Source organism: Urocitellus parryii, chromosome 4, assembly GCF_045843805.1.
Source record: "Urocitellus parryii isolate mUroPar1 chromosome 4, mUroPar1.hap1, whole genome shotgun sequence".
Taxonomy (NCBI): Eukaryota; Metazoa; Chordata; class Mammalia; order Rodentia; family Sciuridae; genus Urocitellus; species Urocitellus parryii.
The window spans coordinates 157,289,383-157,316,260 of record NC_135534.1 but is presented as its reverse complement, the minus strand read 5'-3'; the positions used below and the strand labels follow the sequence as shown (position 1 = coordinate 157,316,260).

The window sequence follows — 26,878 nt, the reverse complement described above, 5'->3', positions numbered from 1 at the left end:
ATTCTTCTAGAGGTTACAGACCAGGGGTAAAGACAGGCATTAAACAGATCATCACCCAAATAATGAATTGATTTTTATATGTGTTCTATAAATAAGTAGGGGAACTAAGTAATAGAAGCTCCTAAATGAGCCCAAGTCAAGGAGAGCTTCCCTGGGGGATTCACACGGAACATAAAGCAGGAATTAGCCAAGAGTTAGGGACAGGGCATGCTGGGCAGAGGCAGGAGATGCTGCACAGGCCCCGAGATGGCAAGGAAGGTGTGCTGGGGTGAAAAGGGAGGTGGCCAGCACATCCCAGAGCATGGATGAGCCAGTGACTCCCAGGAGGAGCACTGGGAAGCCAATGAAGGTCCCAACAAGGCAGCAGCTTGAAATGGACATTTAAAACAGACCCCTTTGGCCACAGTGCAGAGGAAGGAAATGTAAAGTTGAGCAGACTCATGGCCCAACCTGACAAGATAAACCTTGCAGCCCATCCCAGGTTGTGGCTATGAATTCCAAGGAGAAGTGCTCTTTGTTCCCTTTAAAAGACCCGTCTTTTAAAATTTTCAGTGTGGTCTTTTCAAAGCCAGAGAGCCAGTGTGATCCCATGTTGTTTCTCCTTCCTTTCATCTTGGAGCTTTGTTTTCTTGAGTGAGAGGAAAGCATTTTTTTTTTTTCAAGTTGAAACCTGGCTAATGGAGTTTCACATGTAATGCAAACCATTTGAAATGCAGCTGTGGCTTATTGTGAACCCAACTTCATGGGTGGCAGGAAATTGAGGGTGGAGAGAAGCTTTGTAATCACCAGATAATGCAAAATAAAAATAACCTGGACACTGTGAATGTACCAGTATCACACCACAAGGACCAGAATCCCTCAGGAATATGTGTGACTTTGACAAAGAAGGAAGGATAGAGGCTTTGATGAGGAATGTTGTATATCACATTTATGTTTTGTCTGTTTAAAAGGAGATAGAGTTTCGAGTCCCAAACCATAAACGTATTTCTTCCATTTCTCCCTAAAATGCCTCTCATGTGGAGTATTCCTTGCAAGATGGTAAGTAGGGGGAAGTTAAAAACAGGCTGCTTGGCCAAATTCCACAGCTATTGTTTCATGTGTCTGGAAGATCGAAAATCCCTGTCACTGTGACTTTGAGCTAGGAGTTGCCAGTTGGGCAATTTGTCATTTCTTTCTTTTTCTTGAAAGCATGTGTTTTTTTTTTTTTTCCCCTGCTCAGGTGTTTCCTATAAATGATGAGCCACCGATCCTGAAGGCTGACCTCATCCCCATGATGCATTGCTCAGAGGGTGGAGAGGTGGTCATCACCCCTGAACACATTTTTGCTACTGATATGGACAGTGATGACTTGAAACTGATGGTTATGATTGCCCGAGAACCTCAGCATGGGGTGGTGTGGAAGGCTGGTGTTCAAGTAGACCAGTTCTCTCAGGGAGATATTATCTCAGGGGCTGTGACATATAAACACACAGGTAAGTGACGGCATTGTGACTAGTGAGGAAACACAAGCCATATGAGAGCCTTATTCCACTTATTGCTGTAGCTCTGATAATCTAACAGTCTTAATGCTGGCTTCAATTTAAAAAAATAGAGTAAAAGATGCAGCTGCAAACTGCACCCACTTCTCAATTACAGTTACCATATTTAGGAGTGTTTCTGATCTCAATATTATAGTTAATTTTGAAGGGTTGAGAAAAATCAGGTGTCACTTGCCACTGTTTTTTTTTTGGTACCAAGAATTTAACCCAGTGGTGCTTAATCACTGAACCACATTCCTAGCTCCTTTTTATATTTTATTTTGAGACAGAATCTTGCTGAGTTGCTTAGGACCTCACTAAGTTGCTGCAACTGGCTTTGAACTCGTGATCCACCTGTCTCAGCCTCCTGAGCCATTGAGATTGTAGGCATGTGCCACGGTGCCCAGCTTGCTGCTGTTGTTGATGCTACCACATACACCTACTTTTGGGTCAATTTAAGGACTTAAATTGGTCCCTTCAGCTTATGGATCCATAAATCATAATAGAAATTCTTGAAGTAAACTTCTTAAGTAAATGATATGATGAATTTTAAAAGTCTACTGATGACCAGCTAACTCCTAAGAAGTAACTAGTCAGCTTTTTGAGTTCCTAAGAAGCAAAGATGATCTCTTACACTTTGTGGGACTTGCCCACAGTACTGTTAGCTTGAACACAGTTTAAATCTTCAGGAAGTGCTTGTTTATAGGCACTGTGCTTATATTTATGGCATCACATTATGTTGTTTCCTGGGTGACACTTATTCCTCATATAAACTGTTCAACTAAAGAAAATATTGATTCATCATCTGATATCTGCAAGGACATCACCAAGCCCCATGGGGCTCCAATGGAGTGTAAATCCAGATCCTGCCATGCAGGACGATTCACTCAAGCAGGCAGACAAAATCCTTTCAGATGACAGAATGACAAATCTGCCCATCATGACATCATCTCCCCTGTACTCTTCTGAGGTCTGGGTTAGGGGCATTTCCTCAGTAATAATACCATAGATTTCCTCTTACTGGAGTTAATTGCACACTATTTCAATTTCCTGTTTACTCATCGATATGCCTCTTTTAACTGAAAATTCCATGGTGGAAGTATAATTGGGTGTATAAGGCCAGCTGAGTAGTAGAGGCTGTAAGAGCTTTCAGAATTCAAGTAATTTTCTTATTTGAAATGATGTAGAGAAAATTCAATTAGTGAGGTGGAGAGGGGGCTCAAGGAGAAATATTGAGATTGCTAAGGATTAATTTGGAAATGGTAGAAAACACTTTGAAATAATATGTTTTCATATGTATCTTGGAAAACAGCAATTTATCAGGATACCAGTTGTCTCAAGGATAATTAATGAACATGGGACATTTTTTTTCATGCTGCCAAACAGCTTTTTTCTTTAAATGGTGTCTCCCTCTTATCTGCATGTGTAGACTTAGGAAAGGTTTCACTGGTTATTTCCTTGCTTGGGGAGCATATTTTGGACTTGCTTGATATCTCTTAAGAGTTCACAACTACATACTTCTTTATGTTTCCTCAGTAGATCTCAAATCACCTTGCAGGACAGGGATTCAAAGATTAGTGGTTGTTGTTTGTTATAATTTCAACACCTTTGGCAGGATCATAAAGTACAGATGAATTAGGGTGACATGGGTTACATTTTCTTCCACTACCTCATTCCAAGTGCTAACCAGAGGGTATTCAAGTGTCTAAATCTCTTCTAGTGTAATGGCCATGCAAAGAATTATTAGCTAATGAAATCTAGAAAGATATTGGGTTAAATTAGTTTAAAAAGATTTTCTTTTGTTATAACATTAGGAGAAATACTAGAGTCAGAGGACAATTTGATATTGTAATATTCACTCGTTTATTCAATAGGTAGTTACTTAACACTATGACAGAATCAATGGAAAGAATCCCAGTCTGGTTAGTATCTGAAGTGAATTGTCTGACTCCACTATTGCTTCTATATGTTGATTATAAAACTACCCATGAATAATTTTACTAGCATTATTTATTTGCTTTCTGTAATTATAAAAATAATGCTTGCTCATTGCAGAAAACTCAAAAAGAATTGAAAAGTGTAATGAAGTTTCAAATAACACTGTATTATACCTCTCAAAGATATCACTGTTAACATTAAAGTATTACAGTTATTTAATTTTTGGGGTGTTACTTTTCACTTAGTTACAATCATGATATATATGTACTTTTATTAGTTACTTTTTTCATTTAGATTATCATCTAAAATGTTTATCCAAATATCTATTAAATGATATTGTTATTATAAATGTTTTAGTAATTGAATAGTATTTTACTATAAAAGTACAAAATTAATTTCCTAATGTTAAAAACGGGGTCATTCAAAATTTTTCTTTTACATAATGCTAATATAATATGATTGACATTTTAAGTGTAAATCATGTCCTTAGCCTATATTCATTCCAAGGTAAAGAGTTTTCCCATCTATACTGTAGCCTTTTTAGTGATTTAATGCTCAGCCTACTTTTCTAGCTATTGCTATAGATATATCCTATGCTTCTATCATAGAGAAATGGCAGTTACTGAATGTTTGCCTTTTTTTTTTTTTTTTGTAAATATTCTTCTGTTCTTCTCTCCTGCCTCCCAGTTCCTTGCCTTATCTGCTTGACAGGCTTTTACTTACCCTTTAACACACAGAACAAAGCCAGTGAAACCATCCTGAAAGACTTTTCTTTTTTCTTAAATTTTTTAAATTCTAATTTGTTATATATGATAGCAGAATACATTACAATTCATATTACACATATAGAGCATAGTTTTTCATATCTCTGGTTGTACATAGAGTCACACCATTCATGTCTTCATACATGTACTTAGGGTAATGATGTCCATCTCATTCCACTGTCTTTCCTACCCCTGTGCCCCCCTCCCTTTCCCTTCCTTCCCCTTGCTCTATCTAGAGTTCGTCTAATCCTCCCATGCTCCCCACCAACCCCATTAGGAATCAGCATCCTTATATCAGAGAACACATTCGGCATTTGTTTTTTTGGGATTGGCTAACTTCACTTAGCATTATATTCTCCAACTCCATCCATTTACCTGCAAATGCCATGATTTTATTCTTTTTTAATGCTGAATAGTATTTCATTGTGTACATATACCACATTTTCATTATCCATTCATCTACTGAAGGGCATCTAAGTTGGTCCCACAGTTTAGCTATTGTGAATTGTGCTGCTATAAACATTAATGTGGCTGTGTCCCTGTAGTATGCTGTTTGTAAGTCCTTTGGGTAGAGACCGAGGAGTGGGATAGCTGGGTTAAATAGTGGTTCCTCCCAGTTTTCCAAGGAATCTCCATACTGCTTTCCATACTGGCTGCACCAATTTGCATCCCACCAGCAATGTATGAATGTGCCTTTTTCCCAACACTTATTGTTGTTTGTATTCTTAATAGCTGCCATTCTGATTGGAGTGAGATGAAATCGTAAGAGTAGTTTTGATTTGCATTTCTCCAATTGCTAGAGATGTTGAACATTTATATATATATATATATATATATATATATATATATATATATATATATATATTTGTTGATTGATTATATCTCATCTTCTGTGAAGTATCTGTTCAATTTCTTGGCCCATTTATTGATTTTTTTTGGTGTTAAGATTTTTGAGTTCTTTATGTATCCTAGAGACAAGTGCGCTATCTGATGTGCATGTGGTAAAAATTTGCTCCCAAAATGTAGGCTCTCTATTCACCTCATTGATTGTTTCTTTTGCTGAGAAGAAGCTTTTTGGTTTGAATCCATCCCATTTATTGATTCTTGATTTTGATTCCTGTGCTATAGGAGTCTTATTAAGGAAGTCAGGGCCTAATCTGACATGGTGGAGATTTGGGCCTACTTTTTCTTCTATTAGGCACAGTGTCTCTGGTTTAATTCCTAGATCCTTGATCCACATTGAGTTGAGTTTTGTCCATGGTGAGAGATAGGGGCTGAAAGATTTTTTTTCTACTGGCATACATGCCTTGGCCCAGGTCATTGTCAGGCAAAACTCTCATTTTTTTTCAGCATCTTGCATATTACAGGGCTGATACACAATTGTCACTAGCTATCTCAGGGGGTTAGTTTCAGGACCCCCATAGAGAGAATCCCTGGATGCTCAAGTCCCTTATCAAATGGCCTACTGTGTGCCCCATAACCTATACAATCCTCTCATATACTTTAAATCATCTCTAGATTCCTTAAAATACTAATGCTATGTAAATAGTTGTTATACCATATTGTTTAGGGAATAATGACAAGAAAAATATCTATGTATTCAGTCCCAATGCAATATTTTTCTAAGTATCTTTGACCTGCAATTGATTGAATTCATGGATTTGGAAGGTGTGTATAAAGAAGGCCTACTGTATACGAAATTGCCACTTCATAGATAAGAAATTATTTAATTGCATCAATTTGGTGTGACTCAAACTAATGCATAAATCTATGAAATCTTGATCACACTATTTACTTCTCTACCTTTAGACTATGTCCAACACATAGTGGGTCTTTTGACATTTCACATTCCTTTAAAATACCTTTGATAGTTGTGATATGTCCACCTTTTTCTCTGATGGGGTATCCAGTATACAAATCATCCCACAGTGGTCCTTAAATAGATATTTATTGACTAAATAACTGATGAATCAATGTTTTTCGGACAATTTGCTGTTTTTTTTTTTTTTTTATCATTATAAACAGGTGAGAGGCCTCTTACTGTTGACACTCCCAGAGTTGAAGACTGATCATTTCTAACTCTCAGAACTCAACTCTGTGTTTTCCAATTTTTCATGCTTTAATCATCTGGTTGCTTAATGATATCATCTGTAGGTTTTTCGTGTCATTTTTTTTTTTCTTTAAACTGGGAAAATAATCCCACGCACAGGACTCTGCCAATTTGGGTAGTGTGAATGGTGAGAAGATATGACATTTCTTTTGTGCCCTAGTCTCATGGATGCTCCCAGCATTAATTGCTTTTTAATGGTGAGACGTGAGAATTACCAAGAGCACACTTGCAGGGCTTTTCTGCCCCCTGGAGAGCAAGCACTCTGGCTCCATGCTGTTCATTAGCAACTTGGAGGAGATTGTCCTCTTCCAGATAAGCTATCTAGCCCTGGCTTTTTCTTCCTTCTATCTCTCAAGGCTCAAGTTGAGGCCACTTTGGATGGTAGAGAGTAAGATCTAACAAGTAATAGGAAGAAGGTGAAAGTAAATGCCACTTTTTTTCAAGGCACTGTTGCTACTTTTTAAAAACATCTTGGCCAATATATAAAAAGAAGAAAACATTGAAGGAAATGATCAAAATTTGGAGTGTTGTTGACTTTCACCTATCCAGTGTCCTCTGATTCTCATAACTGCTGTGTGGCTGATGGTTATAAATTCAAGGTGGTTGGAATAAAAGGAAGGGCAATTACCAAGGGGACGAGGGTGTGTTCTGCCTCTGCCTGAGGTTGGTCTTCCTAACCCCTGAAGAATTATGCTGGAGGAATAAAACCATCACTAGTCAGCTTCGTGCCTCTCCCTTGTTCATTTGTGAACCGTCAGACCCTGGTTTGCCCTGGGTTGCCCCTCCATATGGTGATTGATGGCTGGCAGGAATTTCACCCGAGGCAACAGATGGACAAGCATTTTCACATTATTTTCATGACAGTACTTCATTTTATAGTGATAAAATTGGGCTTTACATTTTTACACTTATTCTCATAAGTTCCTTTCCTTGCTGTTCAATGCTGACAGAGGAGGTGTGAGTAGATTCCATCTTGGTATCCTGTAATTTTTAAAAAGTCAGGTTTCAACCATAGTTGTGTTTTCCAGGTGGTGAGATTGGCCTGGTGCCTTGTTTCGATACCATTACTTTGGTGATTTCGGATGGAGAAGCTGGCCCTTTTGTGAATGGCTGTTGTTACAATGGACCTAATCCATCTGTTCCTCTCCATGAGTCCTTTCCAGTGTATGATCTCAACATCACTGTACATCCAGTAGACAATCAGCCACCTTCAATTGCAATAGGTAACAATGTTTTTTTTTTTTTTTTTTTCTGTAAAAGTACTGTTATCTTGTCTAGGGTCATAGCCGTGGTTCAGTGAAATAATACATTTTACTTAGAGTCATAATAGAAAACCATCATACAACAATTACCCTCAAATAACTGGCTCATCAGAAATTTGTGGAAAACCCCAAATCTGTAAAAGATTATATGACAAAAGAATTCACTTGTTTAGAAATTTAGTTACTTCTTCATGGAGAGAGAATGTGTGTGTGTGTGTGTGTGTGTGTGTGTGTGTGTGTGCATGTGCACGCATGTGAACACGTTGGGACAAGGACAACACTGGAATCCTCAAATATTCTGGTTTGATTTCATGTGGGAAAATATTATTTGCCTGCTGGAGAGAGAGAGAAAGAGTAATTTATTTTATCCATAGTAATTTCTATTAGAAAAGAATAAGTATACCAGAGAGACCATTTATATACTTTTAACCTTATTTGCTATTTAGAAAGTCATCTCTTCTTCATAAGCATTATGTATACGTTCTGTCCCTCAGAAAAAAAATATAAGCATATGTATGAATGTTATTGTAATTTGCAAACTATCTCCCAAGCAATGTTCTGGAAAGGAAGCATTATCCCAGCAGAATAATTAAGCACCAAGGCATGAAAAAAACGTTCGTTATGAGCAATTCATAATAGCTCTCAGGCAATTAACACTCTGACAAACAGAGGTAACAACTGATCTTGAAGAGTACATAAACTACATTTAGTGGCTTATCATTAAAACAGTTTGGCAATTCGCATTTTCATTTGTCACTTCTGTAGAGACACAAGGGAAATCAGAGTTCCTTGAGAATGACTAAAAGGCTGTGCAGGAATAGTTAGTATTTCGGCTGTCTTTCAATTATTGTCTGGCTTGCTTGTACAAGAAAAAAGATATAATTCCATAAGTCAAATTAAATTCCACCCGTTATCCCTGAATATTTTCACTGTAAAGAGAATTATGCCAAAGGAAGTGAACATCTCCCATGGAAGTGTATTTGCGTAGGGGAGGCGTCTCTGAATTGGAACTTCAATCACTCCCTTTTGTCTTCCCTATTCTGATTAGAAGATTTCATGCTAATTCATGATTGTGTTGTTATTTGTATGCAGGTACCTTGTTCCTTGTAGATGAGGGGTTCTCAGCAGCCCTTACCATTAACCATTTGTCTGCCAATGATCCTGACACTGCTGCAGATGACTTGGAATTTGTTTTGGTTTCTCCTCCCCAATTTGGTTACCTTGAAAACACACTTCCTTCTGTGGGTTTTGAGAAAAGCAATATGGGCATAAGTATAGGTAAGTGATGGTTTCGTGGCTAGCATTAACTGTTTTATTTATGGATGTAATTGGCCAGATCATGCTTAATAACTGGGCAAGGAGTCCAAAAAGGTTCAAAGCACCATGTACATTCAAGAAATTATTATTATCAATATGATTATTGCTGATACTTTTGAATCTATTATTTTTAAATTTTTATTCTTATTTTTCCTATGCATATGAGTTAACATCAAACTAAGTGGAGATTTCATATATGAAGAAATGAGAATATATATTAAAGAGATAATGTTTTTAAAGGCCCTTATAGTAGCACAGAATGCTGTAATAGAATTTATCTGGTGGGAGCTTACAAGGTCTCAGACTCACAAGTTTTCATCATTTTAATATATACTGGTGGAAAAGATTGGAAAACATACTATGAGTGTTATATAGAAAGAAAGTCTGAAAAGTTTAAGCAGATAACATTAATTTTGAAATCAAAATGTGTCTCAGATAATAAAATAGCTCCTGTATTTGAGGCAAAAACAAAACAACCAAAACAAAAGCAGAAAGCAAAAATCCAAATTTTCCTAAGATAATAATAATAATTAATAATATATTTTTAAGTTACTTTAGAAGTATATGATTCTGCGAGCCCTTTTTGAGGCATATCTACTTTAAATATGAGAAAGTCTGGATTTAAGATTAATTGCATCAAACATTGCCCAATTTTTCCTGTGACTTAATTCACACATGGAACCCTTTTTTGATTTAAGGCTACATCTTAATACCCAAACATTACATCAGCTAATTCCACTCAATTCAATCAGGTGCTTGATGTGCACATCAAGTAGGTCAAGAATCGTCTCCTGTTTTGCCTCTATGTGAAAGAGGTGGGCTCTTTCTTACCGAAGTATAACATGAGCTGCTCAGGCAGCAGCAGTGGTCAGATAATGGTCTCCCAGCATTCATTCCGAGGATCTGAAGAGTGGTCAGGAAGTTCCTCTGCATCCTGGTTTGTAGCTATTGCTCTTCTGTTCTCCCTGTATATTTGAATCTTTTGATCTATGATTATCTGTTTTTATGTTAATGGTTGGCAGATGTTGTAGCTGTCCCTGACAGCAGATACTTAGGTGAACTGCCATGATCTTTTATTGGTTTTGCTGAAAAACAGGGTGTTATTGGGTTCAAGATAAGGACCAGTACCTCGTAAATAATGCTTTTCTTACTTACCTGTTCCATCTTGGTGTGCTCTAGCTTCCTTTCACTGGAAAGATATGAAGGCTTTGCACATCAACTATGTGCAATCCAGACACCTGAGGATGGAACCGACCACTGACCAGTTTGTGGTGTACGTCACAGATGGGAAGCGACGCTCCTTGCAGACTCCATTTTATGTTATAATCAACCCCACAAATGATGAAGTTCCTGACTTTGTAGTGCAGAATATTACTGTAAGAACCTTATCATAATATTCCATTTCTCACTCATCATTTTTTTATCTTTATTTTAACCTAGTCCATTTAAATTGGTTCAGAAGCTCTAAACACACTGATTTGGTGAGGGGTAGGGAACACAGTAACCTATGTCATGTGATTACTTGAAAGCTATTACTCTAATAATAACAATAATGGCAATAATCATAATTATTGCTAGCATTGGGCAATTGCATGGATACGATTACTACATTGCATATGTATAGAATGGAGTACTTACTACATTGTAGATTCCAAGCCCTTTATATGTATTCGTATTTAATCCTCACTGTTGACTCTTAAGAGGATGGCATTATTATTGTCATTTTGTAGCTAAAGAAATTAGGCTTAATGAGGTTAACTAAATAGCCTAAATAATTCTTGCACATACTAGTAATGGGTATGATATTGTGATTTGTTTTTATTTTTAATTTTTAAATAGGGATAAATTTTATTTACTACTCTATAGTTTGTTTCCTAAAAACAAAATTATGTAGATTTAAAATCTTTCATATTAGTATATAACTCTTTTTAAGCAACTTATATGTATAAGTACATATAAATGTAAATGATTATTTAATCCAGACATATGTATTAGCAAATCCTAAAGAAATAGGATGAACACAGGCTTTGGAATTAGAGGGACTTGGGGGTCTTGCTTTTCATAGGTATATGATCTTGGGCTTCTGTTTCCTCATCTGCAAACTGTGTATAAAGTCTTCTTTGAGGGTTAGCCATGATGATTGAGATGGCCAGGCACAGAGCAGACGCTTAATGAACAGTTGTCATCATTATTATTGTCATTGTTGTATTTGTTATCTTTTTTCTGTTATTGACCAAAATCATTATTTTGTGGTTTTTTTCCTGCTAAAAAAAAATTACATTTTAAATGTGAAAGTCTTTGTTTGTTTTTAATTTTCTACTGAATCTTAATGGTACATGAGAGTCACCTCAGTATTAAATTTAAGAGGCAGCTCCTGCCTTTCCTATTTTGTTGGCACATGGGTTTCTCTGGAGAGCCCCTCAGTAATTATGTGAGACAAAAAAAAAATATACAAAAGATTTCTTCTATACTTACCTCCATTGTGCTGTATGTGTCTAGGGTTGGGGCCTCAGAAATAATTAGGCTACTAGGAAGTTGTCCCTTGCTCTTTAGAAGTAATCATGCTTTTTAAGTGTGTCTTCCTTAGAGAAAGCTGTTATAGGGTAACAAATATGGAGTACCAGTGTCATTGGCAGAGGCGACTAAACTTCAAGGAATATTTTTCTTTCTTGTGAGAAAATATATTTATTTTGTGGATAGCTGGACTTTTATCCCATGGTGCTATAAAAACACTTGAAATTTTAGTTTATTGTAATCCATTCCAAACCCGTCAACTTACAAATGTCTGCCTTTTATGAGTATTGATCTAAATTTTGCATTGTCATAATCTCAATAAATAATCCAATCTCCAACAAAGAATACCACATTTTTTCAGTAAAATTTCCTAGTACCCTTGTGAATGAACTTACCATTTTGTAAATAAGAAACATTGTCCTATACAGTATGTCAGGGGGGAAAGGCTTCATAGTTAATTTCTATGATGAATAATAATTAATAATATATTTTTAAGTTGCTTTATTAAAGTTTTTTGAAAAATAGGTGAATTGTGATCAAAGAAAAATTTTTATAAGTGTATCATTATGAATTAATCTATGATACTGCCTCAGTCCTTAATAAGTGAGGTCAGATAAATTAAAATTAGCATCATTTTAGCTCAGGCATCATGTATGGTAAGTAACTCTTCTTTATGTGCATTCTGTAAAAAGTGGTTACAGGAGGGTTCCCTTCAAAGTCCATGAGATTCTAAGCCATATTTGTCCTTCAAGCTTTGATTGTACTCTCAGCCATAAAGATATCCTGGTGTCCTCCACCCTACTGTGCTTCTTGTTTATTGGTATCTAGCAGTGCTGGGTGTTGTCTTCCTCATAATACAGTTATTGGTGGAGAGGCCTTCAGTCTCTCCTGACTTAAATTCTTGAGAATATTCATATTCTCCACAGCATGTAGCATAGTGATATTGCAGATTCCCAAGAAGCATGTATAGAATTTGTTCTCTTTTATTACTGAAATCCTGCCATATTTCAAAATAGGAAGCAAAAATATTTCCTTGTTCTCCCTATCCTCACTATGGGGGGGGGAGGTCAGGATATCTATGTATCATATTGTTTAAATGACTAGATCCTGCATGAAATCATGAACATTCCACTCTCTTTGTGCTTTAAGGATTACAAACCTGAAGTGGGGTGTGGGAAAATGGGTCAGGAAAATTTGAGGTGTGAGGATTAGGGAAAGATGAAAGACCCAGAATTAAAATACACACTATCTGCTGCCAGAAGCATCCTTCTCAATTGTTGACTGAAATAAATAAAGAAGATATTACTGCTATAATAAAAGTTAAAACACCAAATACATGCAGTATACATAGATATTTGTGCTATTCCTAAAACAGTTAGAAACCTAAGAATTGTAGAAAGGATGAGGTCCAGGAGGTTACAATAACAGATTGGTATCTGAAGGTGAAGGTTCTAGATTTGATTTTACAACTGAACTTTTCTGACTTCTAAAGACTATGCATTCTTTGGTTGCTTTTTCCCCCCAATTTTAAAACTTTTGAGTAATATATTCATTTAAAATCATATGTTCTTTTTGTTCATGGAAATGAAAATTGCTTTAAAATCTTCAAAAAATATGAGGGAAATTAATAGATTTGGTGTTTCTTTTTATGTTCCTATTGAACGAGCAATTTCTTTTTAGGACTCATTATATATAAATGTTATGGAAAAATCTGCAATACGGTATCTTCAAATGACAATTTTAGTAGTTTGTCAGAAGAAACTAGTGGACAGATTCTATTGCACACACAGCTGACTTTTTGGACTTGTTCCTGTTAGGTGTGTGAGGGTCAGACGACAGAGCTGGATTCTTCTGTCATCAGTGCTGCTGACCTGGACATTCCCAAGGACCCCTTATTGTTCAGCATCATTCAGAAACCACGTCATGGTCTCCTCATCAATAGGATGCTCAGCAAAGACTCTCCTCAGAATAAGCAGCCAGCCAACCCTGACCAGAAGCAGGAACTTGTTCACAGCTTTTCCTTGGAACTTTTCAAGACTGGTATATCATGTCCCACTTCCATTCATTTGTTGCTATTGATTTAATAATTTAATTTGGACTTACATGTGGACTCTAAAAATCTAACTCACTGAAGTGGAGAGTAGAATGATGGTTTCCAGAGGCTGGGGGATGGGAGGAATGGGGAGACGCTAGTCAAAGAGTACAAAATTTCATTTAGACAGAAGGATTACGTTTAAGATATCTATTGTACATCATTGGTGACTATGGTTGCTAAAATATATTGTGTACTTGAAAATTGTTAAAGAATAGATCTTAAGTATTCTCAGCACACACACACACACACACACACACACACACATACATACACAGAGACAAATTATAAAGTAATACATGTTAATTATTTTGATTTAACCATATCACAATGTGTGTATATGTATATAATATATATCAAGTATATCACATAGATCAAAAGTCATGTTGTATATTATAATTACATATAATTTTTATTTATCAGTTTAACAAATTAAAAAGTAATTTAAGGGGCTGGGGTTGTAGCTCAGTGGTAGAGAGCTTGCCTAGCACGTGTGAGGCACTGGGTTTGATCCTCAGCACCACATAAAAATACATAAAATAAATTAAAAAAATAATTGTTTCCATCTACAATTTATATATATACATTATAATGTATATATTATATAGATATATGGAACAAATATTTTTAGAATGTAATTTAACAGAGCAAAGATGATTATAAATCATAGAAATAGAGGGTGAAGAAATAGCATTCACTTTATTTTTAATCCCTCCAGCGTTACTTCTGGGCTCTAGAATATTGATAGGCATGAAGTCCTGGCTAGAAATAATAGCTTATTGGAAAGGCAATAACATATTTTCTTTCACTTTTAGGGAACCATTAAAAATAATATTTGCAATTTTTGGTATTTTAATGTAAACTTTTATGTCATAATAAAAAATCCCCTTTTAAAATTAATGAGATCATGGAACTAAATTTTAAGAGCTTTGTCTGCCAAAATTTCCATAGTTGAAACAAATATAGAACCACATATAATAAGGACTCATTAGTCTCTGAGGAGATAATTTGCTCTTTAGGGAAATGACACATCGAAATAGCAGCCTGAATTATTTTTTAATTACTTTTCTCCTTTAAAAAACACTGATCTTATCCCATTTCCCACTTATAAAAATACTTTAAAAAAATGTGACCAAATGGTTCAGTTTCAGAATTACTGCCTACTCTCATTCTCCTTCCTTCTCTACCTGTTTTCTTTTCCCAGTCTGCAGGGTCCTTCTCCTTTTGGGCTAGCCCAGGACATGCCTTCAGAATGCAGCTTCCTGTCAGTTTCCCCTGGGTTGCCCACCCGTTTCTTCTCCATGTTGTCTTTTTTTTTAATTGTATTTTAAAAAATTGTTCTGATTAGTTATATATGACACTAGAATGCATTTTGACACATTATACACAAATGGAGCACAATTCTCCTTCCTCTGGCTGGACATGGGGCAGAGTCACACTGGTAGTGTAATTATACATGTGTATAGGGTGATAATGTTCATCTCATTCCACTGTCCTTCCCATCCCACACTCTGTCCCCTCACTCTTCTTTACCCAATCCAAAGTTCCTTCATTCCACCCCTGCCATTATGGTTCAGCATGTGCTTATCAGAGAAAACATTCAGCCTTCGGGTTTTCTGAGATGGGCTTATTTCACTTAGCATGATATTCTCCACCTCCATCCATTTACCTGCAAATGCCATAATTTTATTCTTCTTAGAGGCTGAGTAATATTTTATTGTATGTATATGTATGTATATGTATGTGTGTGTGTGTGTGTGTGTGTATATATATATATATATATATCACATTTTCTTTATCCATTCAGCTCTAGGTTGGTTTCATAGTTTAGCCATTGTGAATTGAGTTGCTATAAACATTGATGTGGCAGTGTCACTGTAGCATACTGATTTTAAGTCCTTTGGGTATATACTGATGAGTGAGATAGCTAGGTCAAGTGGTGGTCCATTCCAAGTTTTCTGAGCAATCTCCATTTTGCTTTACAGAGTGGTTGCACCAATTCATAAGACTTGGTTATTCTGGGTTTAAAAAATATAGTTAAATATGGCTTTTAATATTTAAGCTTTTATCTTGGGGACTGGCTCAAGATAGGGCTATATCTCTCTAATTTTTCCCAAGTAATTAAGTTTTTGTTTCATTTAAACTCTCTGACACCTTTGTTTTTATATGGTTTACTTAATAATACATCTTTTTCTCATTGATTTAGAACAAGACCCCTGTCAAATTCTAAATTATTTAAAATAAAGAATTTATAATGGGATAGGAAGGTACTTTTTAATTTTCTAAGACAAGTTTTATTTCACCCTAGTGTACTGATTAGTATACCTTTTCCCCCATGCAGGGGAAACTAGCCAGGACCTTGTCTTGCTAGCCAACTGCTCAGTGAGCTACACCACTGGTCCCCATGAAATCTTGCTAGTACCAGTTCCTCAGATTTAAAACAGATTACCTGTGATGTGTGTTGGGATGGTTCAATCCTAAGTGAGTTTTACTTTCTTTTTCTCCTTTTCTAGGAATGAGGTTGACCTATGTGCATGATGACTCTGAGAGCTTTGCTGATGACTTTACAATCCAATTGTCAGATGGGAAACACAAGATACTTAAAACCATTTCAGTAGAGATCACTCCGGTTAATGATGAGAAACCAATGCTAAGCAAGTAAGCCACCTAAGAGAGTCCCTCCCTGATTTTTATGAAGCTCTGTGAAATCTGTGATCCTGGGTGAAGAACAAGTGTGTGTCCCCTAAGGAAGCCAGTATTCCATCATTTGGTCCATCTTAACTTGCTCCACCCACACAGGCACCTGGAACACTTAATGTAAATGCCAGTGAATGAAACCTCCTCTTAACAAGTTCTTTAATTATTTGATTTTCTTCTAAAATTTCCAAGTAGGTATAAAAAAATAAGAATGACTGAGCATACAGCATAGAAGGGATATGCTAGTAAATATTTAGACCTATGCCCACATGCACCAAAGTTCAATCAATATGTGTATTCTACTCAAGAGTGGTAATGTTAACTGCAAACAGTCCTCACAATGGACTTGCTCAAACTTTTAAATAAGAGTGACAGAGGGAAATAAGCAATCATACTCCTTTCATCATCTTGGTTCTTCGTGATCTACCATATTTCTACCAAGTTCCACATGTATCAACACCCCTTTTGGTAATAGAAGGCCACATCCTTGCTACTAAACTTCCTGAGATAGTCATAGCTACAAAATTACTACACCTCTTTGATTGCTTCAGAATCCCTTTTTTTTCTTTTTAAAATACATTTTTATTTTTAGTTGACATAATAATTGTACACTTTTATGGGATTCAGTATGATGTTTTAATATAGGTATACAAGGTGTAATGATTGGGTCTGGGTAACTGGGATTTCTATTACCTCAGATGTTTATAATTTTTGCAAATTCCTCCTTTCTCTTATCTTTCTCTTTCATTCTGTTTTGTGGAGAGGAAGCGATGTTCTCCCTTTATCTCCCATGTGTCCTTGAATAAATCACCTTTTGCCTCCTTCTAGTACATCCTCCATAATTTTTCCCCTCCTGCATCTTCAATTTCTCCCTTTTCCTTCCTTCTATCAATAAGACACAGGGATATGGTTAGTAGTTAAGAGAGCAAATTCTGGAGTCATGTTGACTCAGTAATTCTGTACTTTGGTGTGGTGGTATGATCTTGAGTACACTACTTCATTGTATCTGCTAACCTCTCTGTGAATGGGGATAATGTTTTATCCTCTTCATAGGCTATTGCAAGGATTAAATGAACAAAAAACACTTAAAAGCGCTTAAAAGAATGGCTAAAACATTGTGCAGAATCTTTTTTTTTTTGGGGGGGGGACCAGGAATTGAATCCAGGGATGCTTAACTACCAAGCCACATCCCCAGCCCTTTTAAAAATATTTTATTAGAGTCGGGGTCTTTCTGAGTTGCTTAGGGCCTCACTAAGTTGCTGGGGCTGGGTTTGAACTATCCTTCTGCCTCAGCCTTCTGAGTTGCTGGGATTACAGGCATGCACCATTGTGCCCGGCTCATGCACAATCTTAAGTGTTCATTATCGTCACTATTGTAAGTAACTGTCTTCATTCTGAGGACTCAGACAACCCAGTCCCACACTCATTTTACTGCCAAACTTTTTGCGAGAGTAGCTTGTTCTGGTTTCTTCCATTTCTGCCAATGTCTCTAACCAACCTTTACCACTCTATTAAAGCTGTTCCCTTAGAAGTTACCCTTGGCTTTCCCACCAAATCCCGTGACCCTTGTCACCTCACTGGACCCTGGTAGAGCCTATGATATCATTTGTATGGTGGTCCTCTTAGGTGCTGGGTCAACATTCTAGTTCCTTGAGTCACAGCCCCTCAGCCCACTTGTGATTCTCTTGATGGTTGTGGGGGAATGTACCCTGCTCAGTATTAGCACCCCACCTCAGATGCCCACAGTGCCCTGCTCCACTTTTCAAATTTGGGTCTTTCTCTGAGCTGCAGTGGCTCATTTGGCCCACATTCAGGTACAGCAGAGAGCACTGTAGGGACAGCCCTTAGCCTCAGGAGCTAACAAATGAGATAAATGTGCTAGCTTCCTGTCCTCCAGAAGCACAATCTTAGTGACATCCTCCATGGCTCCTCAAGAGATCCCCAGCAACTGGAGTGTATAACACATGCCTATTACCCCAGCTATTTGGAAGACGGAGGCAAGAGGATCTCTTAAGCCTAGATGTTAGGGCTGCCTGACAACACAGCAAGATCCTGTCTCTTGAAAAGGGAAAAAAAAAAAAAAAGTATTCCTAGTAGGTTTGAGCCCAGCTACCCACTCAGGAAATATACCCTTTGTTGTCTTTTCTTTTCTCACTCCCTGCTTCTCTCCTTCTTCCCGAGATTGCCTCTCAAACAAATTACTTGCACCACAGTCTTTGTCCAGGGTCTCTTTTACAGACACCTCTTTTCTTCTCGATATTTATTACTGACACTTTTCTTCTCACCAAATTTCCGCCTTCATCATTCTGGCTTCCTGTTTAGATTCTTCTGTCTCTTTTGATAAAAAGCACCACTAATCTCCCTAAGCCCCCAACCAACAGATGCAACAGATCCCTTTGCCTTCTAGAATAATGGGACTAATATACTCTCCGGTAAAAAGATAGACCAAAGTCTCCTCTTACTGCCAAGGGGGATATCAGTCCTGGTGGACAAGAAACCTCCCCTAGTCAGGTTGAAACTGAAGTGTCCTGACCTTGGTTTCACGGCAGAGGACCGGAAGGCTGTTTGTTGGTGCCGGTTGGTGATGCTCAAATTCCTTGCTCTGAATCCCGAGTAATTCACATGTCTCAATATTTCTCAGAAACAAGCCCGCTAGGGTGGACAGAGTAGGCATGTGTAATGTCCATGGTTGAGAGCTAGAAGCACTGGTGGGAGGAGGTCTCTTCCCTTGGATGAGACTAGGGAAAGTGGCCATATTGGCTGTAGAAGCAGCAGCACCACAGAGGCCCTGCAAAAACCACAGCAGCAGCGTCCAGGTTAGAAGCACCAGCTGTTCTCACCCAAGCCTGCTTGCTGTGCCAGCCTGCAGCTCAAGATGCCAGCAGCTACCTGGTGGCCCAAGCACTGGGCAGAGATGAAGCATGATAAAGAGAACACAGGCTACCAGAACATAACCACAGAGACAAAGAGTATATTAGAGGCCCCCAGATTACCTAAATACTACCAAACTCAGAATGGCATATCACAAAGGGTACTGGAACACTGTGTATAAGTCACTTAATCTCTTTCAGTAAGCTTCTGTCTATAAAATTACAGTGATAGTACCTGGCCCATTACTTATGGAGCTATTGCAGTGAGTGTTAAATGAAATATTAGAAATAATCATTTTATGAACTGAATTTTTTTTTTTTGTACCAGGAATTTAACTCAGAGGCATTCAACCATTGAGCCACATCCCCAGCCCTACTTTGTATTTTATTTAGAAACAGGATCTCACTGAGTTGCTTAGCACTTCGCTTTCGCTGAGGCTGGCTTTGAACTCTTGATTCTCCTGCCTCTTAGCCTCCCAATCTGCTGGGATTACAGGTGTGCACCACCATGCCTGGCTGAACTGAATTTTTCTTATAAAATTATAAGTTCTACACATGTTAGCAGTTGGAATGGTTTTTAATTTTGTGCTACTCTATTCATTGCTGCTGCCTCATTTCTTTTTAGACTTTAGCACGTAAAGTGAAATGAGAGCTTTTTTTCATGTCTGCACTTCATTCTTGTCACTTTGGCTATTGAAAGTCCTTCCTCAGGTGTTGAAGGGTGGGAACTGTGAGAGTCAATATAAGTTTTCCCTGTTAAAGGAACAGCTTCCGTTTTCATATCAACTCAGGCATTTCCCTTTTTGCAGGAAGGCTGAAATTGAAATGAATATGGGGGATACCCGTATTATTTCTAGCGCTGTTCTTTCCGCTGTAGACAAAGACTCACCCAGGGAGAAGATTTACTATTTATTTGAAAGGCTTCCCCAACATGGACAACTTCAGCTTAAGGTTAGTGGTTTTAAGGCTTATTTTTTTTTTTGAAATTAATATAGCAGTTCTAAATTTGCTCAACACACACATTTGTGCAATGGAATTTATTCTTAGTCATATTTTTTATCCAGAGATGAATTTTCCTCAACCAGGGTGAACTCATGTCCTTCTAAATTTTCAAGTCAATTAAAAGGTAAATTCAACCAATATTAAGGTTCTTTATTGCTCCCTTCCCCAGAGCTTTTCCCTAAATGCTGAGGGAGGAAGTTACCAGGTAAAGGAAGTTGTCTGGTTCTGAAGAATCTAGCTTCTTCTGAGATATCTTCATTCCCACCAGATTTTTTTTTCTTATGACCCGAGTAACTTTTCTCTTTACCATCTACCATGTCAAGTGCAAAACTCCTTCAAATCTACCAGCAACCTCTCTCTCTCCCAGCTAAGATGCAGATCATTTTCAGAAAGATGAAAAAATTGATTTTTTTTCATGACAGTTAGGCCTAGGAAAATATGAAGAGAGTGTCTCCAGCTCCTTCTGCTCTAGTCCCCTAACAAATGAAGCCTCTGTCCCCTGACACTATAATGCAGGGACCTGAGAGTGCAGCCGAGGGATCAAGCCTCTCTCCACGTGGGACTCCAAACCTTACCTTAGTGTTATCACCTTCTGCCTTTTCAATGAGTCTCAGCAAAGGGAACCTTCACGTTTCTTTCTCAAACTTCATCCTCCTCTCCAAGCAGTGACAATCCTGTCTCTTCTCTAGGGAGACAGTTCACTGTACATTTACCAAATTGTTCTGTGTTTTGGATGAGATGAAGGAGGGTTATCTGGAGGGTTAGCTGGAGGGTTGGTGCCCTTACTCTGCAATCCCACTTTCCCTTGCCACCCCAGAGACCTCATGCAAAGGTTCCAGTGAGTAACATCTTGCACCAAAAACCCTGGGCAGAAACTTCATGTGGAGGCCATCCCACCCCAGATTGTGACAGCTGCCATACCTGAATCCAGTAAACTGCACGACGTAGTAATTCACATCCCTGATTTGTATCAGGAAACTATAAGCATGGAAACGTTAGGGGATCCTAATAGTGGATTCTATTGCTAACTCTTCCAACTGCTTGTGATCTGACAGTACCTCCTTGTTTCACGTTAGTCCTAGAATGGGCCAGATTTCAGTCTATTCAGACCATGTGAATGATTCTTAAGGATTAGTCCCTTGAGAAGGTCAGTCCAGTAATCCGCCAAAATGTTTATTGAATAGTGGAGTCAGACCAGCAACGACCACTAGCAATGCCTGGTGTGATGGTTCAACTGATTTCTTAACACAGTCCTCTGAAGCAGCGAGGATGCTTTCTGTGTGGAACAGCTTGGTTGTCTTAGAGTGTGGGCACTATAGAGAATCAGAGTGAAGAGCAATTGCTGATTTAAATTGAGGTGCAGCTGGGTCCTTATTTCATTTTGAAGAGTAATGAAGCAGAAATGCAGCGAAAGCTCACACATTTGGGTGGCTTGGGAACTGAACTGTTTTGGATATGTGAAAATCCAGATGGGTTCAGATTCCCAGTAGGGCTCCCCACCATTCTCTTGCACCTCCTTCAGGCTCCCCTAGGCTGGGGACCAGGATTCCAGGCCTCCTGGACTGTCTCAAGAGATCAAGTTTTCTTGTTGGCTTTCCTTAGTTTTTCTCATTTCGAGTCCAGTTCTTATTTTCTCCCTCTTTTTGGCTTTTAGATGATTCTGTCAGATCAAATTCCCTTTTGAGAGTGTAAGAGAAGAGTTTGGTAAAGGCAAGAGAGAGCAAAAGATTTGGTATTCTGTATTTATTTTCCTGGACAAGGTTACAACGAGGAAAAGTTAAATATAACTGTAGACTGTCTAGTTTAAAACCAGAAAAAGAATCTGCTTGGAAAAAAAATGTATTTGCAAATAGATCTTATTATGGAAATGAACACTGAGCTTAACTACTACAATATAATTAACTTTCACCCATGAGCCCTGGGGCTGAACGTATGTTGCAAGCATCAGATGGGCAAGAGTATTAAAGAGGAAGAAACCTCATCAAGTAGAATGACAGAGAGACAAGTGGCAAGATTATAAGGAGAGAGCAGGACAGAGCTTCTCTTCTAGAAGCCCGGAATTGGTGGGATAATGTATTGAAAGGACATAAAAGGCGAATGATTCATGTTTCTGTCTTAGTTACTTAAATCAGACAGAAAAAGTGCAATATAGTTCATACTGTAAAATTTTAAAACGACGTTTTCTTCAGTTATATCAAATTACTTTTTTATGAGCTATTCTTAGGGAAAGCCATGTGTATATCTTAAAACAGTAACAGGATTATTAATAAGATACAGATTTATTATTTCACTTTCTAATACTCTTTCTCTCTCTGTTGTAAACCAACCCTCCAGCATAAGAACCTCTTTAAATTGAAAATGCCACAATTTCTGTACCGAACTCTACAGAATAGATGTTGGCTGGTTTTTAGAAGATTCTGATAAAAATAGTACATGTGATATTTGCAGATTATATTTTTTGCTGATTTAGGATATAAATGTAGGGAGTGACAGGGGTCTGGATCATTTTCTTCAGGCTTCAGTAAAACTAGAAAATGGACTGGAGAATAAAATGCATTCATTCTATTTTTGTCTTATCAGAGAAGCCTAGTAATGAACCACTTTGCAAAAATAGGTTTGATTAGTTGTACAATGATAGGAACTAAAAAAGGGAACTCCAAAAGAAACACATCTAATTTCTAAAGAACACATTCCAGCAGCTCGATTACCCACCTGCTCTCATTAATTGGAATATTTAATCAGCTATGATTGCTGATGATAAATACCTTGAAAGAATCAATGCTATTAAATTGTCACATGACTATGTCAAAAATCCTTTGGTTCAAACTCGTTTTTTTTAGCCACGATCTTGATTTATTGTAACATATTTCTTAGAAAATAGAAAAACAAAGTAACATGGAAAAATATATTTTGAAATTTCTCTGAAAATTATTCTGAAATATTATTTCTATTAGAGGGTTTCAGAGGATATGTATAACATATTCACTAATTCAGCTGGGGGAAAAAAAACATGGGCAGCTGTCTAATTCTGGTACCTTTCAGATAGGGAGAGACTGGGTTTCTCTCTCCCCGGGCATGAAATGCACCCAGGAAGAAGTGGATCTGAATTTGCTGAGATACACGCACACCGGGGCAATGGATTCCCAGAATCGAGATAGCTTCACCTTTTACCTCTGGGATGGTGACAACAGATCACCTTCATTTGACTGTCATATCATCATCAAGGATATGGGAAAAGGTAAAAGGATGTTTACCAGTATTTATTGGGATTAGTTTTTATAAATGGAAAGGAGCTGCTACAGGTACTCAACATTTGTTCCTTCTCCCTGTATCCCTCATTTCCTCTCTTCCTTCTATCCTTCATTCCTGAAGTTCCATCATTCATGATTCAATGCTATAACTCCACACCTGCTTCTCCTGGATCTATGAAGTTCACAGGAGTAGCCAATCCTATTTCTATTAGAAATCCAGCCTTGCTCACGATACAACTCCACAGGCTAATTTAATAGTCAGGACTTTTTGCTTTAACTAAAATCTTACCAAATTGATGTGCTAACTCTAGTTTTATCTTCCGGAAACACAGTATCATTTGAAAATAGAGTTACAAAGAAAAATATGTCCAATGCAATAACATGAAAGGAAGTAAAGCAAATGTGTTTTTAAATTAAAGAAATAACAAAAAGAAACTTTGAAATTGAAAAAGATCGAGGTTGTCACTCTTTTCACTTTGAAAGTGCTAGGGTACACTCCGCAGCAATAAAGGATACAGTTGAATTCATTAAGCAGAGCAAGGGAAAAATTATACCATCTCCATGTTTAATTTTATTTTTCCTTTTTTGTTTTTTGTTTTCTCATGAGATTGAATATCTTCAAGATCTTATTGACCATTTGTGTTTTTCAATGCAGAAATGACTTGGTATTTACTTCACATATTTTTTCCTTTTGGATATTCACCTTAAAGTATTCATACAGAACTCCCTATATATTAGAGAGAGGAACAAAGCAATATGGTGTTTAAGAGTTTGTGCTCTCATTTCAAATGTCTTGAGTACAAATTGGATCTCCACCTTTTTACTAATTGTGTAGACATGAGCAGGTTAATTAGCATTTCTATACTTTAGTTTCCTTATTTATGATCTGGGAACATGACATTACTGTATCTCACAGGATGGTTATGAACATGTAAGAGCCCTTAGTCCTGTGCCTGATACAAAGAATAAATTCTGTAGATACGATTGTTTTTAATGGATCTCAGGTGAATATCATTGGCCCACACATGATCTGTTTCTGCAGTATCTAATCATCACACAGTTATGTATTTTCTTTAAAATTAAGGTAAAATATGCATATCTTAAAATGTACAATCTTAGCTGTTTTGAGTGTACAGTTCAGTAGTATTAATTATATGCATATTGTTGTGTAACTAATCTCCAGGATGTTTTTATCTTGCTAAATGAAGACTCCATACTCAATATAATTCCCTATTTTCCTTTCCCCTGGTCCCTGTCAACCACCATTTGTTTCTAAGAATTTGACTCCAGGCTAGGTGCTTAATATAAGTGATATCATCTGATATTTGTTTTTTGGTGACTGGCTAGTTTCACTTAGCATAATGCTCTCAGGTTCATCTGTGCTGTAGCATATGGCAGAATCCACCTTCTTTTTATGGCTAAATAATATTCCATTGTATACGTGCATTACATTTTGTTTCTCCATTCATCCATGGAGGGGACTCAGGTAGTTCCCACCTTCTGGAAATTGTGAATAATCCTGCTATGGACATGAGTGTATAAACAAATATTTTAAAAATATACAACAAACGTGTGTGCAACTACCACACAATAGGGCCTGAAATAAGGCAATAACAGACATCTGTTCCCATCTTCCAGGACAACCATTATCCTGAATTTGGTGTTGTCTTCTAATTTTTCCTTATAGTTTTCTTGACTTATTCATGCAACTAGAAAATGTTTACAGGGTACATCTGTGTTGCCATTTGTAGCTGTAGTCCATTCATTTTTCTACCGCATGAGTCAGTTGTGTGAATAGACCACACTTGTTTTATGTCCACTTTTTTGTTTGTTTGTTTTATATGTTCATTTTTGAAGAGGCATTTGGGTTGTCTCCAGTTTTTTCAATACAAATAGAGCTCATTGACCATTTTGGTACATGTCTCCTGAGGTATAAGAGTTTCTCTCCAGTACACCCCTGGAGTACAATGGCAGGGCCAAGGTATATGTGAATGGCCAATTATACAAAATAGTTCAAATTGTGTGTCAATTTACACTCCCTTCCTTGTTGTACGTAAGATTATTTTGACCTACATCCTCTTTAATACTTAATATAATCAGACTTCTACATCTTTGCTCATCAGAGAGTTATAAGATGGCAATTGATTGTGATCTTGTTTGTATTTCCACAATTACTAATGAGATCAATCATCTTTTTTATATCCTTATTGGCCACACATATTTCCTCTTCATGTGAAATGCCTGATCATTTCTTTTGCATTTTATTTATGATAGTTACATAAGCCAGATGTAGTGGTGCATGCCTGTAATCCCAGTGGCACAGGAGGATCACAAGTTCAGAGCCAGCCTCCACCACTTAGTGAGGCCTTAAGCAACTTAATGAGACTCTGTCTCAAAATAAACATAAAAGGGCTAGGAAGTGTCTCAGTGGTCAAGCACCCCAGGGTTCAATCCCTGGTACCAAAAAAAAAAAAAAAAAAATTACATAAACCTTCCTATATTGTGTTTAATTCAATTTTGACATCAGGCCTTTGTCTTTTACCTTTTCTTGGAACATTCTGTGTTTTTAAATAGGATTCTTGACCACAGTCTCTTCTGCCCTGCAGGTGATATTGTCCTTCTTGCAAAACCACTTGTGGTATCTAAAGGCGACAGAGGGTTCTTGACGACCGCCACTCTTCTGGCTGTGGATGGAACAGACAGGCCTGAGGAACTGCTGTATGCCATTACCTCTCTGCCGCGGTATGGCCAGGTGGAATATGTCCGCTATCCCGGGGTCCCCATTACAAGCTTCAGCCAAATGGACATAGCGGGGCAGACGGTCTGCTACATACCTAAGAGTGGGGCAGCTGTGCCCAGTGACAGCTTCAGGTGAGACCTATGAAAAGTTCTCTGAACCCTTTCTTTGGATTAATGCTTAGAAAGAGAAAAGGAGTATATTAATGAGTTTTCTTATAGTAACATTTTATTCTTTGTGTCTTATGATGTCCTTTTATATATCTTAAATGCGTACCATAAAATTTATTTTAAAAAAAAGAAGAAAGCAGAATTGAGTGCTTTTCCAGTGTCCTCTTTTCCTGCCTTGCTATATGAAAGGTAAAGGCTCATAAAATGAACCTTAAAATGACAGCAAAAAGACAAGAAATCAGGGCCTGTTGCTGAAGAATAAATGCAATAAGCAGATACAAATGCAAGCTCTTCTGTGAGTAGGAGCATGAACAGTTGAGGGTCCTAGCTAAGGATACACATAGAAAAGTAATTTCCCTCCTTTTTAAAGTATGTTTTCTGTCTGAGGAAAAGGCATTTATTAGCATAATAAGTTTGGCATAAGTAGACACTGACTTCTGACACAACATGTTCCCATAACTGTGTCATAAATCATGTTGTCACAAAGTAGATCATGTTTCCCCACAGAAACAATGTTATAATTGGAGACTGTGCACCTGTTCAAGGATTCAGCATCAAATAAATCATTGGGATGAATAGCAATCTGGTGAAAAGGCAAAGATACAACATTAATGAAAATGTATATTCATTTAAAATG

The 26,878-nt window shown here is 37.4% G+C and overlaps 2 protein-coding genes across 2 annotated transcripts in view; both read left to right on the top strand.

Moving 5' to 3' along the window:
• The window catches only part of LOC113189689 (FRAS1-related extracellular matrix protein 1), an 83,398-nt gene that overhangs the window by 52,666 nt on the left and 3,854 nt on the right, over positions 1-26,878 (top strand). Inside the window, exons 16-24 of the mRNA XM_077797334.1 lie at positions 1,220-1,472; positions 7,358-7,552; positions 8,684-8,869; positions 10,088-10,284; positions 13,240-13,462; positions 16,028-16,172; positions 19,891-20,032; positions 23,126-23,321; positions 25,941-26,205. Coding sequence (XP_077653460.1) covers positions 1,220-1,472; positions 7,358-7,552; positions 8,684-8,869; positions 10,088-10,284; positions 13,240-13,462; positions 16,028-16,172; positions 19,891-20,032; positions 23,126-23,321; positions 25,941-26,205 — 1,802 coding nt within the window. The remainder of the gene's footprint in view (positions 1-1,219; positions 1,473-7,357; positions 7,553-8,683; positions 8,870-10,087; positions 10,285-13,239; positions 13,463-16,027; positions 16,173-19,890; positions 20,033-23,125; positions 23,322-25,940; positions 26,206-26,878) is intronic.
• The window catches only part of LOC144254549 (FRAS1-related extracellular matrix protein 1-like), a 47,259-nt gene continuing 46,501 nt past the window's right edge, over positions 26,121-26,878 (top strand). The window contains exon 1 of the mRNA XM_077797856.1: positions 26,121-26,205. The gene's annotated coding sequence lies outside the window, so the exon portion shown is untranslated. The remainder of the gene's footprint in view (positions 26,206-26,878) is intronic.